This window comes from Mandrillus leucophaeus, unplaced genomic scaffold (genome assembly GCF_000951045.1).
Source record: "Mandrillus leucophaeus isolate KB7577 unplaced genomic scaffold, Mleu.le_1.0 Scaffold18, whole genome shotgun sequence".
In the NCBI taxonomy this organism is placed as follows: domain Eukaryota; kingdom Metazoa; phylum Chordata; class Mammalia; order Primates; family Cercopithecidae; genus Mandrillus; species Mandrillus leucophaeus.
Window position 1 is genome coordinate 2772465 of NW_012101809.1, and position 18205 is coordinate 2790669.

General features: G+C 56.2%; 1 protein-coding gene across 3 annotated transcripts in view; it reads right to left on the minus strand.

Moving 5' to 3' along the window:
* Positions 1-14583: 14583 nt before the first annotated feature.
* POLL (polymerase (DNA directed), lambda) overlaps positions 14584-18205 on the minus strand; it is a 9923-nt gene continuing 6301 nt past the window's right edge. For all 3 annotated transcript variants that reach the window (XM_011977428.1, XM_011977429.1, XM_011977427.1), the window contains 2 exons: positions 15907-16075; positions 14584-15481 (listed from right to left, as the gene is read on the minus strand). In XM_011977428.1, the coding sequence (XP_011832818.1) occupies positions 15117-15481; positions 15907-16075 (534 nt within the window). In that variant the 3' untranslated portion in view covers positions 14584-15116. The remainder of the gene's footprint in view (positions 15482-15906; positions 16076-18205) is intronic.

An 18205-nucleotide genomic window follows, 5' to 3' on the forward strand; every position in this document is an offset into this window, starting at 1 on the left:
TCGTGCCACTGCACTCCAGCCTGGGCAACAGAGTGAGATCCTGTCTCAAAAAAAAAAGTGCTTGGGGGTGGTGCTTGACAAATGTGAGCGGTGATGATGATATTGATGGTGACAACAATGACTAATTCCCCTCTTTGGGATGGGACATCAGTGTCTTCTATTCAATTTCTGGAATGGACCATGTGGCGGGGGGGCCCCAAACTCCAGCCCCATCCTGGCACAAAGGCGCTGCGCTGAGGATGGGATGCCAGGGCCCCTCTCACTCCAGCACGTTCAGGATCTGACCTTGCTGTGTCCCCCAACTCTGGGGCAGAACCCAGACCCTCTGGGCCCCCTCGATTCCCCAGGTCCAAGACCCCTCTCAGGCTCCCTGGGGATTGCATCTGTTCTGCTCTGGGCCTGGGCCAGACTGGCTAGGCAGGCAGGTAGGCAGGCGGGTGCAGTGTGGGCAGGATTTACAGCTTGGCCAGCCAGGTTCCTGGTGCTCCGGTGGGCGTCATGTCGCGTCTGTCCCATTATATGGACAGTTGAGTTTAATAGTCATTGTGTGCTCACTCGGAGCCCAGCAAACATTGCGGGGCGACACCCCCTCCACGTAAGCCACCCGCTCCCCAGCCACACGGCCCATCCGTACAGTAAATTAAAAATATGAATCACTTCTCCCCACTGCCTCCCCAAACGCTCATCTTGTCAGCCTCTATGTTGCCTTCATTTGTATTACCTTAATTTAATGTTAATTATGGTCTTCATTTACAAGGAACAAGCGAGCCCTGCTCTGCCAGGGGAACTTCCCCCCAGCCCTCCCCCTCAGCCCAGGAGGGAAGGGCTGGGGGAGAAGGGAAATTTGGGGGACTGCAGGAGTGAAAAGGGGAGTTAGGGAGAGGGCATGAGATGAGATCTTAGCCATCAGTGGCTAGTGGCCATTCTGGGAGGGACTAGGAGGACCTCCCATCTCCCCCATACACTCTGTCTTCAATCCTTTACTCATTCCACAGCTATGTACTGAACACATAATATGTGCCAAACAATCAGGAACCAGAGAGGTGGGGGTGGGTGTCTCTCTAGTAAGCACGAATGGAGTCCCCTCTGGGATCCTGCAGTGAATGTGGATCAGAAAGACATATCCATACCCCAAATGGGCTGGCCCCTGACCCAGCCTAGAGGGCATAGGACACAGACAAGTTGGGGAGGTTGCTCCCCTTCCCTGGACTTCCAGTGTTACCCTGCCCCAATCTGCCTCACACCCCTTCCAGGCAGGAAGTTCTTTCTGGAGTCTTTCCCAAGTCCCTCTTGTTGCAGATCAGACTAGGCTCAGAGCCTGAATGGGGCCAGGAGTGGAAGAGTGACTCCCACGCCACACTGTCTCTGGAGGGTTGGGAGGAAGGCATTGTGGGGATCAGTCATCCCACCACCCAGCACCCAGTACCCATCACCTCCCCCCCAGCCAGCCATGCAGACTCCACCAACATCCTTGTGTCTGAGAATCCTGGGAGCCCTGATTGTGACTTTCTTTTTCTGATACGGAGTCTCGCCCTGTCGCCCGGGCTGGAGTGCAATGGTGCAATCTCGGTTCACTGCAATCTCCACCTCCCAGGTTCATGCGATTCTCCTGCCTCAGCCCCCCAAGTACCTGGGATTATAGGCACACACCACCATGCCCAGCTAATTTTTTTTGTATTTTTAGTAGAGACAGGGTTTCACTATGTTGGCCAGGCTGGTCTTAAACTCCTGACCTCGTGATCTGCCTGCCTCGGCCTCCCAAAGTGCTGGGATTACAGGCGTGAGCCACCGCACCCAGCTTGATTGTGACTCTTTGGCTGTCCCTGTGCTGCCAATGAAACGCAGTCACATTCAGGCCTGTACAGCCTGTGGGGAGCACAGTAAATGTTGGTGGCTGATGTCACACGTGTGCACACGGAGCTGGCAGAAGGCCACCTGCCCACGAGCTGCCATTAACCAGGAACATCCTCCCCCCTGCCTCCCCTACATACAGCTCTTCCACTGGGGAAGAGGATCTCCAGCTGGGAATATCTTCTCGACAGATGAGGCTGCTGTGAGTGTGTTCTCTCCAGGGAACCTTGATTCCTGCATAGGGACATGTGTCCCCCAGGATCGGCGTGCCTCTCAGGTTCCGCGTGCATTTGTGTGTGTGCGCGAGCATCTGTCCAGCAGGCCCATGTGCATGTGCGCGCGCCTGTGCTCATGCACGCCCCCCCTCCCGCTGTCAGCCGCGCTGATGACATTGGCGCAGAGGAAAGTGATGACAAATGCCCGTTATCAGCGAACGAGGCCGATGACAAATGGGCGGGCGCCCGAGCAGCCCCATTACGCTGTAATAACAGAAGATGGATGGCCTGGCGCCCCCCCACCCCCACCCCGTGCCGGTAACGGGAGCCGATCCTGCTCCGCTAGCCCGGGAGGGAGCCCAGCCTCTGCCGCCGGGCCGCCAATCACGGCGGGGCCCAAGACGCCCAGATCGAGGAGCCGCGAAACCACGCGGCCCTCCTCGGCGGAGGAACAAAGCCCTGCGCTCAGCGGCCACAGGGTGCTCACCGGGCATCTGGCCTGCCTGCCGCCAGGACATGCAGCTGTGCACACACATGGCCTGCACATGCGCCAGGCGCCTATGTCCTTGTAGGGTGCACCTGCAGCACTTGTCCAGGCACAACCCTGACCTCGTGGGACCATGCACACATCCTTTTGTGTTATGCATACATCTGCCACGAGACATGGATATACACCCGCCAATATAAATCCATGCACACACCGCCGTACACACCCGTGTACCTTCAGTTCCTACACATGCCTACAGAAACCACTATGTCCATATACATGTATGTGCCTAACATGATTGCTCATGTAGATATGGAAATATGTACACATATAAGCAGAAATGCTTGCACATGAATACAAGCCCTACACACTGCTCTGTGCACAAAATTCAGGGTGTCTGAACACCCACACACATGTAAAAGGTGCCCGCCCACAGCTGCATCAACAAGTATTGACTGAGGCCCTACCATGTGCCTGTCAGTTAGGTGCTGGGGCAGTTATAATGAGACACCATCCCTGTCTTCTAGAATCTTAAGTTTATGGGAGGGGGCAGACAAATGGCTATGAGTGAAGGCAGAAAGTTGCTATGTGCTTTGACCCAAATAGTTTGTGATATAAGATTTACAACTGTTAAATCAAGATAGTCTTCCTGGAGGAGGTGGCGAAAGGAAGAAGTTTTTAGAGGAACTGAATTCTGAACAAAAGGTATGGAAACCGGGAGATGTAGGGAGTGTTTGAGGACAAGAAGTCTAAGAGGACAGGAGTCCAGGTGAATGGCACTGGGTGAGTGTGGTGGGAATGAGACTTCTCAGACAGACTGGGACTGGGAGGCTGGAAGCCAGGAGGCAATCCAGGAGGGTGGAGCTGGTCCACCTGAGAGACCTATGAGGCCTGGGCTAGCCTAAGACATAGAAAGGAAAGGAAAGGATCAGGAAGTCATGAAGGGGAGAGTAAGCAGCTGGGAGGCACCAGGCAGGCTGACTTAACAGGGCCCTGCACTTACACAAGCTCCATGCCTGATTGTACATTCTGCTGTCTCTGTCTTGAAATTCCACTTTTTTATTAAGAAGCTCCGTGTTTTCATTTTGCACCAGGCCTTGAAGATTATGTTGCCCATCCTGGATCCTGAGGTTTCCAGAGCTAGTAAGACAGGCCAGCAGGAGCAGGTTTGGGAGAGGAGCTGGTGAGTTTGGTTTGGGACGGCGAGTAGGTGAGAGGCTGGAAGTGGAATGCGGGTTGAGGAGAGGGGGAAGATTCTATGTCTCCATCTGCAAAGTGAGAATTGCTGCATCGCATCTGCCAGTGCCCAGGTCCACTTCTATTCTGCAGTGAGTCCACACCCCACCACGAGCCTCAGACATACCTATCCTGTGCGCGCCCCTTGCTAGAATACAGCACTCGCGAGCTCCCAGTGTTGCCCCTACATTCCCAGGGCCTGACACATGGTAGCCACTCAGTACCTGTTTGTTGAATGAATAACTGTATTCATGAATACATGTGCACATACAAATCCACATACATACTCACAGGGCTTCCATTGTCCCCACCATGATGGGAACCTGCAGGACCGAATATCTTCCCCTATCCCACTGTCACGGCCCCACACTTCCTCCAAGACTTTTCTGTTACCCTGTGTCTAACCTGGGGGTGGAATGCCCTTGCCTCAGTGGCCCTCTCATTGGGGGTCTCCTTTGCAGGCAGAGTTGGGCCGGAGTTAAGGAGGAGCAGAGAGTGGGAGAAGCCCAGGGCCCCGGGGAGGTTGGGACAGGGGAGAGGCTATGACTGAATTCTAGTCTCAGCTCCTCCCTCTGCTGATGGCTTCTCTCAGCTCGAACTTCATCTGCAAAATGGGGACGGCAGACAGAAAGGCTTTCAAACTGGCACCTGGCTGCTGACACCGAGGCAGAGTAAATCGAGGCAGGTTTTGAGAAGGCTGCTTCCCTACTCCCAATTCTGGGTTCCCAGCGGTGTTGAAAGTGGATGGGGGGCCCAGGGGATGACCTAGGTGACCTTAAACAGGGGGAGGGAGGCTGGCACTCCTGAGAGGAGGCGGCTGTGGTCCACTCCCAGTAGAAACCAGATGGTACAGGAACTGAGACCCCAGCCAGTGCCTTGTACAACCCACATATAAGCAGGCACAGAAATGAGATGGCCCCCAAAGACTACAGTAACACTCTGACCTCAGGTAGCTTGGGGTGGAAGGAGGCAGAGGACACCAGAGAGAGGGGCCTGGGGAGGGAGCCCGGTGGAGGGGGTGGAGGGCACCAGGGTTCCCCTGCAAGACTACCCTGCCTTCCACTGGCAGGGACTGCTCCCTCCCCCCTCAATCAACGCTGGCTTCCCAATATGAGAATGGAAAAGGCGTGTGTTCCCGGGAACCCCCACCACCCCCACCTGTTTCCTTCACCTTCCTGTGACCCATTTTGGGTCTCTCCAATGTGTTCTGGTCCCGCCTCTATCCCAACCCCCACCCCCATTGCAGCGGTGTTAACCATCACCTCTCAGACCTGTCAGGAGGCCCTTGGGAAGCCCCCAGCAAGGGGGCTACAGTGAAAGGCACCAGGATGAGAGGGGAGATCCGGCAGGCAGGGGATGGGCCGGCTAATGGGCCTCATCCCTCCTCCCTTCACCAGTTCACTTTTTCTGTAGCGTTATTGACCCGTCATTAGTTATCCGTCCAAGGTCGACGGGCCTGGCCCAGCCATAAATCACGGCGGCTGGAGGTGGGCTACAGGCGGAGCGATGGTCCCTGGGATGCAGTCCAGAGCTCAGCTCCCAGCTCAGCCCGGGAGGAGGCACAGACAACAACAGTCTCGGAAGAGCTTCCCCCGGGGAGCTGGGCCCGCCTTCGTCTCCACGCATCCCGGCCCTCCTCCATGAACCTTCTCAACTTCCCCACGCTGCTCCAGGCAGCCCCTCCCTCCGTCTCTCACGCCTTTCTCCTCTCCCCATCTCTTTCTTCTCTCAGGCTCTGCGTTCAAGGTGGGCGGGGAAAGAGGGATGGGGTGGGGACCTGGGGAGGTGCTGGTTCCCGCCCACTCGGTGTTCTCACCCTACCTGGTCTCCCAGTTTAGAACATCCAGGATCAAGGACAGAACACACCCAGGAGGAAACTGAGTCCTGACCAGGGTTGAGTGTGGGGAAGGGGGTCCCACCGCATTCAGCACCAAAATCACCAGTCCCAGATCCGCGGTCTCAGCTCCCGGCGGGGTGATGGGGAGGCTCTATCCCCCTCGAAGGGCACGCCAGGCCCACAGGCATCCGGCCGCCTCCTGCAGAGAAGAGCGGGGGCTCGCGCTGCAGCAGCGCAGTAGGGACCCTTCCGCCCCACCCCACTCCACCCCACTCCACCCCACTCCACTCCCACGCCCGAGATCGGAGAGAAGCCCGGCCGCGGGTCTCCTGCCCCGCACCCACCGCACCCTTAACTACACCCCACCCGGGCCTTCCCGCGCGGCCGGGCCTCTTCGCCGGTCCTCGCGCGCCCTCTGCTGGCGGCTTCCGGGAAGCGCGCCAGTGGCTTCCAATATCCGCCCCCAGCGCGGCCCCCAGCGCGGCCCCCAGCGCGGCCCCGCAGCCCGGCAGGCCCCGCACCCGTCCCTGAGGACGCCCCACGAAGCACTCCCCATCCCGCCATCCCCGTTTCTGGGCGGCCGCTCCCATTCGGATCCCAGAGGCCCGTTTATTCCCAGAGGGTAGAGAGTGTTAGGATCAGAAAGGCAGAGCCTGAAGCTGGAGTGGCGAGTGAGGCTCCTCCCTGCGGAGCCCGAGGGGCATCTGCAGCCCAAATTTACTCTTCGCAGGGAGGTAGGGAGGGGGCATCTCCTTGCAGACCGCCCCTCCGCTTGGTGGTCCTGCGGCTCCCATGGGCACGGGGTAAGGGAGGGTCAAGGAGGCCCTCAGGTGGGTGGACCCTGGTTCTCAGAGGCTCTGAGGTGGGAAGCTGGCGCTCAGGACTGTTGCCGGCAGGAAAAGGAAGAGCGTGGCCTCTGGGTTCTCCTGTGGTGCCACGCCCGAGGGTCCTCGGCTTCCTCCCCTTTAGGCAGCTCGGGAGGAAGGGGAACAGGCGGGGGTGGGGGTGGGTGATCCCCTTGCAAGATGCTGTCTGGCTGGCAGGTAGGGAGGGTAGCTCGACCAGAGGCTCTGCTCAAACTGGCCCCAAAGGGCTCCACACAATGCTGGGTTCCAGGCCAGGATGATGAGGGAGGATTCCTCAGCAGACGCCTGGAGCTGTGGGGAGGGGACGTCTCAGGCCAGGTGAGGCCCCCATCAGGCCCTGTGGTGGAGTTGGCATGGGGACAAGTGATGCATGTGTGGGCTCTGGGGCCGGGCCCGGTGTGTGCAGGGACATGAGGCCAAGGGCTGAGGGGAAAGGGTCAGGTGTGTGCAGGCCCGCTGGGGCCATGGGGGACAGGGTGGGCACGTAGGGATGTCTCTGAGCTACAGAGCCCAGACACCCGCCTCCAGCAGGGCTGGAGCTCAGGAGTGCTCAGGCATTGGAGCCTCGGACACCACTAATTTCCAAATGGAGGTGGAGGGGTCAGGAGACCCCACCTCAGGGCAAGCGGGCGACTGCTGATTCCAAACCCTAGGTTTCAGGACCGGGGACTGTGTCCTTCAACATCAGCAAGGGAACCCTCCACAGACTAAAACGCTCAGACTCCTTGCTTCAGATAAGGGGGAAGGAGGGAAAGAGGTTAGGACAGAAAGCCCAGTTAGATCTGGGCTCGAACCACAAGAGAGGAGCCAGGGAAACCAGCTGGGCTTCCCGGGTCACACAGATCTGAGCTGAAACCCAGCTCTGTTCCTCATATGGTGTGTGACTTAGGACTAGTAAATAAACCTCTCTGGACCTCACTTTCCTCATCTGCAAAATGGGGATAATACAACTACCAGAGAGCTGTTGGGAAGCCTACATGATATAATCCATGTGCAGAATGGGTTAAGGGTGGACTGGCCAGGCTCAGGAGTCAATAAATGATGGTGAAACTCTGCTGAAACAAACCAGAAATAGTGTACAGCTAACTCGGGTCTCCTCACTGGAGGCTGCTTTCATAACCTGCAAAATGTGCCTCGGTCTTCTCCAACCTCCATAGAAGCTGTTGCCTTCTATCTAGTAGCAATCAAAAACATCTTTGGCCGGTCACAGTGGCTCATGCCTGTAATCCCAGCACTTTGGGAGGCCGAGGCGGGTGGATCATGAAGTCAGGAGTTCGAGACCAGCCTAATCAACATGGTGAAACCCTGTCTCTACTAAAATACAAAAATTAGCTGGGAGTGGTAGCATGCACCTGTAATCCCAGCTACTCAGGAGGCTGAGGCAGGAGAATCGCTTGAACCTGGGAGATGGAGGTTGCAGTGAGCTGAGATCGTGCCATTGCACTCCAGCCTGGGCAACCAGAGCGAAACTCCGTCTCAAAAACAAACAAACAAAAACAAAAACATCTTTTACTGGCACCAATCCAGGCACCACGAATACATACATTTGAAAAACTCTGGTTTGGGAGCAGGAAGGGAACTCTGGTTTGAAAGGGCATCAGATCAGCCTGTCTGGAGTGCCCATAACCTGGAAGGCTCTGCCTGAGCCAATGCCACAGAAACTCCTCTTGTCAAGAACCCACTCCTGTGAGAGGGAAGCTCACTGCTGCTCACCACGCAGGGGCCCAGACTCCACCTGGGCAAGAGTCACAAATGTAAATGCTTACAGGGTTCGGTCCCAGGTACAGCAGTAGGGAATGGTGAGGACTTCCGGTCCAGCCAGTTACTGCCATGTGGGAGTATAGCGGAGGGATAGCATTAGGATAGAGCACCCAGCCCTCTCCCAACTTCATCCCCTGCCCACCTCCTAGGAGCTTCCTAAGACTCCCTTCTGCTAGGCCCTGTGAGTCTGTTTCCTACTGCTGCATAACAGATTATCACAAACTCTGCCCCTTAAACCAACACCCACTTATGATCTCACAGTGCTGTAGGTCAGCAGTCTGAGCAGGCTCAGCTCGGTTCTCTGCTTAGGGTTCCACAAAGCTGAAATCCAGGTGTTGCCAGCCTGAGCTCTTTGCTGATGGCTCTGGGAAAGGCTGCGTCCACGTGCATTCCTGTTGCTGGTGGAATTCAGTTCCTTGTGGCTGTAGGACTGTTTCCCTGCTGGCTGTCAGCCCCGGCTGCTTTTTAAGGACCCTCTCTGACCCTTCTCATGCTTCAAATCTCCCTGACTTCCCTTCTGCTACCAGCCAGAGAAAGCTCTTTGCTTTTAAAGATTTCATGTGATTAAGCTAGGTCCTTTTGCCATATAATGTGACATGACCACATGAGTGACACCTCATCACACTCGTACCCACACTCAAAAGAGAGATAATCCAAAGGCAATGATAACTGGGGGTGATCCTTTGAATCCTGCCCACCACACTCAGCCTCCGGGGTGGGGTGGAAGAATGCCTGGGGTGGATCCAGCCCTCCTGACCTCTGAGAGACCTTGAACCAGGGCATATCCCATCTCTGGGCCTCAGTTTCCTCTTTTATAAATGGGGCAAGGGGGCTGGACGGCATCTAAAATTCCTCCCAGGTCCCAAATAAATACTAATTGTAACACAGGGGATGGGGAATTCAGATCCCTTGACTGGGGGCCCCACTGACCATGGAAGAGCAGGACTGCATTGCCCTTCAGCAGCACCCCATCACCACCTCCCATAGGGCCTTGCTAGGGACAGCAGTATCGGTGACAGCCACACAGCACAGCAAAGATGCCCAGCATAAGGCGGCCAGCTCCCCCACTGAGCTGAGTTGTGGGCAGGTGGAGAGGCTGCTTCTGTAGTCAGAGACCACAGTGCCTCTGAGGCTCCAAAGACCATGATGGGTCCATTATGGAGTCTGCACAGGGCAAGGTGGGCTGGATCTACTTGGGGGTGGGGTGGGGCAAAGTCCATGTTGGGTGGGCAACAACCCTTCTCCTACCTCTCCATTCAAGCTGGTTTCCAGGCTCCTCCCAGATCCATTTTGTCAGTCCTGACCTCGGCTTCTGCATCTCCAAAAGGGCCTTCTCAGGCTCTTCCTGCCCCTCCCACCTGGCCCTAGCTGGGCAGGGGGCATTGACCTCAGCATCCTAGGCCCTCTGAGAGTCCTAATTATCCAGCCCCACCTGCTTCACTCCCCATCTTTCTCCCAGGCCCCTTCTACCCTCCCCAGGTGTCACTTTCAGTTCCGCACACAAGCTCATTCCCCCACGCTCCCACCAAGGCCCAGCTGAGGGGCTGGAAGGAGACCCTCCCCAACTCCATCCAAGCGCGGGAGCTGGGTAAGAGGCGGGGAAATGAATATTAATTTATCATGATTAGGCAAATCCGGCAGGGAGAGCCGATTCCGGCGGAGGAGACTAAAAAGATGAATTTCAGCAATAAAATTAAATAAGGACGGACGGGCAGCCCCTCCTCCCTCCCGCTTTGCTGATCTCTTTCTTACAATTTATGAGGCCAATTATGAAGATGAGGTTGGAAGTTCCTGGAACTTCACTAAATGCAAACGGCGGTCCCTGCTGTTCCCATCAAATTAATTAACCGCACGCTATTGATGGTCGCTCAAGGCTGACGCAGGCGGCCCACCCTGCGGCCTCCTCCATGGACATGAGGACACAGGGTCCGGGGCCCAGCCAGGGCTCCACCTGCTGCAGGGACTCCAGCACCACTGGGGACTTCCAGGGACTCCCACCTCCTCCTACCCAACGCCCTGCCTGAGCCCTTAACAACACAGGGCCTCCACTGAGACCTAAACAGACAGGGCCACGTGGACACATGCCCAGGGTTGAGCACACACACACACGCAGAGACAAAATCATGAACACGCAGCACAGACGCAGGGTCCAGGAATGTGCGTTAGGCACACACATCCCCCTGCAGTGGAACATGAACACACATATGCATGGGCACTACACACATAACAACCGAGCTGAGGGAACCGGAGCAAGGGGTCAGGGGGAGGTGCACTGTGTCTGGGGCTCTGGGCCTGCTCCATCAGGGCCAGGCTGAGTCCAGCAGGGCAAAGGTGTCACCATTGCTAAGAGGCTCCACTCAAGCAACGGGCAGTGGCCTGCCTTCCCTGGCATCTGTACTGCCCTCCAGGGGCAACCTCGGGGCCCTACCCATGGCCCCTCAGCCCCTGGGACCTCTCTTCATCTCCAGGCCTGGGGCCTTCTTCAGGGACATTCCCTGCAGTGTGGGGACCAGGTCTTGCCGAGACACCCCAGTAGGATGATGAGGCTGAGACCTGGCCCAGAGCCTCAGGCCAGCTGGGGGCTTCATCCCTGAGGACTCCCCAGTTCCAGAGCTCAGAAGCAGTACTGCCCTTCCAGAACCAAGGGTTCTGGAAAACTAAGGGCAGCGCAGACATAGGGCCAAAGGCGCCTGTGGCGGAGCCCATCAAGGCCTGTAAGCCCAGCAGCAGCAGGTGCCCCAACATCTGTAACTTGCATGGGAGGCCGCTCCCTCAGATAACAGGGGAGGGCCTGGAAAGGGGCGCCCCTGTTTGGGGTGCCTAAGTCTTCTCCAAGCCAGTCCTCCATCCTGGCAAGAGGCATCCTGTTCCATTTAAAGGGAGAGTAATTCCATGATTCTCCTGGAGAAGCAAGACAATGGGCCTGGGTTTGCCTTTCCCAGCCATTGGAACTGTAGGATGGGACACAGCTGGACTTGCCCACCTTGTGCCCACTCCAGGTGCTGCCTGGGAAGCCCCTGCCCCATGCCCACACCTGCCTTGTGAGCAGCCAGAACCCAGGAGGAAAGGCCGGGGCCTGTCTTGTTCCCCTTTCCTGGTGCCCACACCTGTGCTGTGAGCAGCTGGAACCCAGGAGGAAAGGACAGGGCCTGTCTTGCTCCTTTTAGTGTAGGTCTAAGGTCAAGACTGAGGTCGCCACCCCAGGCCCTGGGAAAAGATGAAGCTCCGAGCTCAGTCGGGGTGGGCAGAGCAGCCCATGGGGGACTTGCATCTTGCACAAAGTGTCAGGAAGAAACTGAAATTAGGGAGGCTCAGACTGAACATGTGGTGGCCCTGGGCTCATGTGAGGCTCCCTTTTCCCCACACACTTCAGAGGATGCCCTCTACCTCACAGCAGGGCTTGCTCACACTTGCTGTCCCTCTGCCTTTGTACAGGGAGAGCCCAACACACAGTCTATTGGGTTTCTGCAGTCACATTAACAAATTACACCAACTTACTGGCTTAAACAACAAAGTCATTATCTCACAGTTCCACCAGCTCAAAATCCAACAGGCCTCCCTAAGATAAGGCCAGGCATCAGCAGGGCTGCCATCCTTCTGCAGGCTCTAGAGTAGAAGCTGTTCCCTGCCTTCTCTGACTCCTAGAGGTTGCTCACACTCTGCTGGAGATCTTTCCCCATCTTCAAAGCCAGAAACTTTGCATCTCTCTGACCTTTCCTCATCAAGTCTCTCTGATTGTAGTTTTTTTGTTTTTTGTTTTTTGTTTTTTTTTGAGACAGGGTCTCACTCTGTTATAGCTCAGGCTGGAGTGCAGTGGTGTAATCTCAGGTCACTGGAACCTCTGCAACCTCTGCCTCCCAGGCTCAGGTGATCCTCCCACCTCAGCCTCCCAAGTAGCTGGGATTATAGGCACCACCACGTCTGGCCACGCCTCGCTAACTTTTGTATTTTTTTTTTGTAGAGACGGGGTTTTGCCATGTTGGCTAGGCTGGCCTCAAACTCCGGGACTCAAGTGATCCGCCCGCCTTGGCCTCTCAAAGTGTTGGGATTACAGGCCTGAGCCACCGCACCTGGCCATGACTGTTGCTCTTAAGAACTCATGTTTACATTGGGCCCACAGGATTCCCCAGCATAATCACCTCATCTCAAAATGCTTAAGCTTCATCACATCTACAGAGTCCCTCCAGCCAACTAAGGTGACATATTCACAGGTTCCAGGGATTAAGACATGGACATCTTCAGTGGACCATTATTCTGCCTGCCACATGTGGCCTGTCCAAGGACAACTCTGGCTCGTCCAAGGACAACCCTGGCTCAGGGACAGAGTGATGAAGAACTGGGCTAGAGCAGGGAACAGGCTTGTGGGGTCTCTCTCCACCTACTCCAAGCCAGGTGGTGACTGGGTGGTAGGTGTGTGGGGTGCTCAGTTGCTGGACAGAACCCGAGTTCCCACCAGGGCCCTGCAATGGAGTCTCCCTGTCTGGCAGGATGGGAGACTGGGCTGAAAGCCTGCTCAAGAACCAGGTTCAGCACTAAAGTGCCTTGGAACCCCCAATACTCACATTTCTTGCTTACTTGGACTCAGAGAACCTCATTTCACCCCCAAACTGGGAAGCCTTTCTCAAGACTCAGAAATCCCTCCATCAGCTCCTCTGCCTCAGTGGCTGTTCTCCTGGGCTTATGTGTCAGACTGGGCAGCCAAAGGGTCACCCAGATGGGTTGCTGGAGGTGGGGCATGCTCCCTCTTTATCCCATGACTTTGTGTTGCCCTGGCCAGGAGGTAGGACCAGGAGTCTGCATGGTTTCCAGGCAGTCTCTGAATTCTGAGTCTCCTGGGGGAAGGAGTTAAGGCAGATGGGCAGGGATGTCAAGAATGGAGGTCAGACCCTGATTTCACACAAAGAAGCAAGCAGTATCCCTCCCTGCAGTCCCGGGACCTCCCTCTGTGTAGGAAAAGAACTTGGGTGAGCTACTCTATGGCCTGCTGCACACTGGTTCCCTCCACCTCTGGCCCTGGAGGTCCTGTTCCTTGGGCCTGGAGCAGGCTGGGGCAAAAGGAGAGAAGCAACTTCCACATTTGGACCCAGACACGCGTCTTTGGACTTCTGCTGACTCCAACTCTTGCTGGGGACAGCAGCAGGCATTGAGGGACCAGTCCAGAGAGGGACCAAAAGTAGCCTTCACACCCGGGGGCTCAGGCTTTCCCCAGTCCCTCTCCTGTCTACCCAGGCCCACTGTGGCTCTTGGCAGCCATGTGTCTCTGGGAGTAAACGTTCTTGGGGGAGAGGCTCGCCCCTCCAGAAGGCTTCTGGGCTTTTGATTGGCCATCTCTCGGGTTGGTGCTGAGCTGTGAAAGGGCCCTCCAGGTCCTGTGGGCTTCTGATTCCTTTCCCAATATGATCAGTGATGGGAAGACTCCCTGACTTACACGTCAGGGGTGTGAGCTTGAGTTGGGGGGCCTACTCCCAGGCTGCCAGGATCCCATGATCGAGACCAGGCAGACAAAGGCTGGCTCCGCGACTCTGCAAGTTACCAACAGGCATGTCGCCCATCCAGCACACTCAAGGTGGGATTCCCCCTCTGGAGCCAAAGCTGGCCTCACGCGTCACCACCCAAACCCCAGCACAGGGCCTCTCCAGACTCCTCGCTCCTCCTCCAATACAGTCTCCTTCTGACTCTGTGCCCGCTCCTCCTCATACCTGGGCTGCCTGAATCTCCTTCCATGCCCCCACTCCCCCACCAAGTCTCCCTGCCCTGCGAAACAGCCTCAGGAAGCCATCCTGCACTCCCCAGCGGGACCTGCTCTCGTCTGCTCTATCAAACCAAGCTCTGCTTCCAGTCCTCTACCAGCCCAGCCTGCTCCTGACTCCCAGCACACAGTGTCCTCTCTAAAGCTGGTCCTTAATTGTCCCCCAACAGAGCCTGCTGACTCCTCTCAGGGGCAATTTCCCTGCCAGTCTGCCTCTCTCCTCCTCCGGGAAGCCTTCCCTGGCCGCCCATCCCTGTGTACACAGGTCACTATTTAGTTGTTCCTAATGGTTTCCTGAGTCTTGCCACTTTTGCTTATGTCCCTGATAGCCTGGTCTAAGGCAGGGCCTGCAGAAGTTGGTGATGGCTAGATAGGAGCTCCAGGTGCCTGACTCCACGATTCTCCCTGGTCACAACCACTGCTATCCTTGCTGTGAGTTTAGGAGCTGACTCACGCCAGTCCTGTCTAGAGGGCAGTTAACACAGCCTTTCTGGGCTCCTCTTTTCAGTTCCCATCTCCGTCGTCCCTGCCTGGGTGGAAGAAGGTAGGTAGAAGCTGCAGCAGTTCAGACACCAGGCAAGTTCAATGTCAAATGCACTTTACTGGGCCCCTGGGCCTTCCAACACTGTCCTCACCGAGGCTGGGGCACCCCATTCCCAGCACCACCAGCTGCCCAGGAAGCAGCATGGGTGGAGGGAACACATGTGGAATGGCTGTTCTCCTACCCCAGAGGGTCTTGGACGATGTTGACAGCACAGCTGCTTCCCTCTCCCCGGCAGCTTCTGTCCCCACCCAGCAGCTCAGCCTTTCTCACAGCAGGGAAGGGGGATGCCTAGGGCTTCAAATCAGCCACCTGCTCCTGCTTAAAATGGGATAAGGGGCCACTTGCAAAATTCTTCGAGGCAGCCTGCTCCTGTCTGGGAGAGGACTGGGTAGACACTGGGAGCCATGCTGGCTCTCGCTTCAGGCCCAGAGCCCTGGGCCCAGCTCGCTGAGGAAGCTGGTGGTTGGAGCAGCAAGGTTTGGCCAGCTGAGGCTGGAGGGAGTACTCCACTGGGTGGCCAGGAGGGGTAGCCAGTCCAACTCAGCTCTCCTCCGCACCCCCAGCCATGGGTCACCAGTCCCGCTCAGCAGGTTCTCGGTAGGGGAGGCCTAAGAGCCTGAAGACATCCTTCTCAGTGGGAGTGGGCAGCACTCGGCCAGGCCCCATCTTGCAGCCATGGGTGTTCCGGACCACAGCAGTGCTGAGGGCATGTTCTGACAGACTCATGCCCTTGGTCTTGGCCAGGGCTCGCATGGAGCGGTTGAAGTGTGCAGAGCCGGTAAAGTAGAGCAGGGCACAGGCAAACTCGCTGTAGGGCACCACGATGATGTCCAGGCGCCGGTGTCGCCACCCTGGCCCTGGGAGCCGGCACACCCCCAAGTACTTCTGTTGCTGACCATTCTCCTCTTGGCTCACCAAGTCATCTGTGAGGAACCCTGGCCCAATAGAGGGGACTGCTGGGAGGGCAGGGAGCCAGGCCTGGGCTATCCCATACTCTCAGGTCTCTCCTGATCTCTAAGCTGGGGCTTGCCCAGGTATTAGCTGGGTGACACTACCCTCTCTGGGCCCTTCTCCTTTTCTGTAAAACATGGATAGCAATTCCCATCTGCCCCATAGTGTCACAGAAAGATCAGATGAGATATTCAGCCTGCAGGGTTCACTGAGCACCTCCACATAGGTGTGGCAGGGCTGCTTCATCTCTCCCTGGAGAGGATTCCAGCCCCGATAGAGATGGGATGCTGGCAAAGCACCGTTCCTCTGCTTCCTGCCTCGGGACTGGAACTTCTAAGGTTCTCCCTCAGGGGCCCCCAGCCCTGTGCTGCCCTCTGTCAACCTGCTCACCCAGAGATGGAGCTCATACCTTGCTGCCGAAGGCTGTCAAGGAGGCGGCTGAAGATACCCCGGTGGGACCGGCCATCTGGGTGAGTGATGAGCACGTCGACATCACCACAGGTTGCCTTTCCCCGTCGGTATGAACCACATGCCACACATAGCAGCCCGGAGTTAAAGGCCTGGGCTGCTTTCTGGACCTGGGAGAGAGCAGTGACAGGTGAGGGGCCGTGGGGAGCTCCTCTCCCACAGCAGCACAAGGGCCTTCCCGGACTCGGGCCCACACCCTCAGCTTATGCCCATTCCCCAATGCCTGCTGCAAGCCTGGGGGAATCCACCGTGGGGAGCTGCTGTTCTTTCCCTTCACTAGGACAGGAGAGAAGAAAAAGCTCACTGTGCAAGAGGCAAGCCTGAGAAGAGATGGGAGAAGGTGCCAGCTCTGCTTGTCAGAGTGGGCACTGAGCTTGCCCCGTGGAGCTCTTTAAGAGTAGGGAGACACAGACTCTCTCTGCCCCTGCCCCAGCCCACATGCCCAGGTCTGTGAAACTCCACTTAGGACAAGGGGCCAGTTGCTGAAAGCCCTCAGTCAGGTCTAGGTAGCCCCAGATATCTACTGATTTGGAGCTAAAGGTTTGGAATATGTGAGCTGGGGCTTGAGGCCTGAGCAGGTGGCTGGCAGCATGCGCCAGGCCCAGGCCCGGGAGAAAGTGGAGTACAGAAATACAGCTGCACCTGTGGGAAAGGAGAGGAAAGAAAGCAAAGAGGGGGCAGTTCTGAGCCAAGAGCCACATCCTTTCTTGGTGGGGAGGGAGCTGAGATGGCAACTGTCAGCTGAAGGACTGTCCCTCTGAGGAAAAACAAACCCATTAGCCTCCACCCCTGAGACACTGAGGTTCTTTCATATGCAGATGGCCTCCCGCCTCCACCCCAGGACACGGAGAATTCTGGGGCCCTGGACACCTCAAGTCTCCTGACAGGAGGGCTCTGCTAATCCCCTTACTCCCTTCTTGAGCCTCCCAAGAGAATGGAAGGAGGAGGTCCATGTGAGTAATCCCATCAAAACTTCTATGGCTCGAGCCCTTAAATGGGGGCACAGGAGGCCAGGTGGGAAGCCTCTTTTGTTCCAATGGGCTGGGGACTGACTGAGGCATTCTCCATGCCTGGATACCATGGCGGAGTGACGGTGTCATCACTAGCACCAAGGCCTGGTGATGGGCAGACAAAGAGGCCTGTCCATCCGTCTCATACCGGCCTCATAGCCTTGTGGCCTGGAATGAAGCTGGAGGCTGATTTCAATCAAACTGGGCCAGACTCCACGGGATCCCACTCTTTCAGAATCCCTGACCAAAGTGAGCAAACCTTGCCTATTACAAGCAGCTCCTAATCCTAATGCCCATTGAACAAATGACACATCTAGCCCTAAATGCAGCCCAGTGTCTCTCTAATCTAGCTTTTACATGAACTTAATAGCTAACCCAACTCTAAACCAAACCCAAATCTTATTTCTTGGACAACTACAAATCTTAACTTAAAAACAACCAACATTAAGAAAATCCTGCCAGGTGCGGTGGCTCACGCCTGTAATCCCAGCACTTTGGGAGGCCGAGGTGAGTGGATCACGAGGTCAGGAGATCGAGACCACCCTGGCTAACACGGTGAAACCCCGTCTCTACCAAAAATACAAAAATTAGCCGGGTGTGGTAGCGAGCACCTACAGTCCCAGCTACTCCGGAGGCTGACGCAGGAGAATGGCATGAACCCTGGAGGCAGAGCTTGCAGTGAGCCGAGATCGAGCCACTACACTCCAACCTGGGCAAAAGTGCGAGACTTTGTCTCAAAAAAAAAAGAAAAAGAAAAAAGAAAATTGAAGCCTAACTTTAAACTCAATCTTTTTTTTTTTTTTTAAGACAGAGTCTTGCTCTGTTGCCCAGGCTAGAGTGCAGTGGCGTGATCTTGGCTCACTGCAACCTCTACCTCCCAGGTTCACACAAATCTCCCTCTTCAGCCTCCCAAGTAACTGGGATTATAGGCATGAGCCACGGCACCCTGCTAACTTTTTTGTATTTTTAGTAGAGACGGGGTTTCGCCATGTTTGCCAGGCTGGACATTTTTGTGTTTTATAGAGACAGGGTTTCACCACGTTGGCCAAGCTGGTCTCGAACTCCTGAGCTCAGATGATCTGTCCACCCTGGCCTCCCAAAGTGCTGGAATTAAAGGCATGAGCCTGGTCTTAACTCAATCTTTTTTTTTTTTTTGAGACTGAGTCTGGCTCTGTTGCCCAGGCTGGAGTGCAGTGGCCGGATCTCAGCTCACTGCAAGCTCCGCCTCCT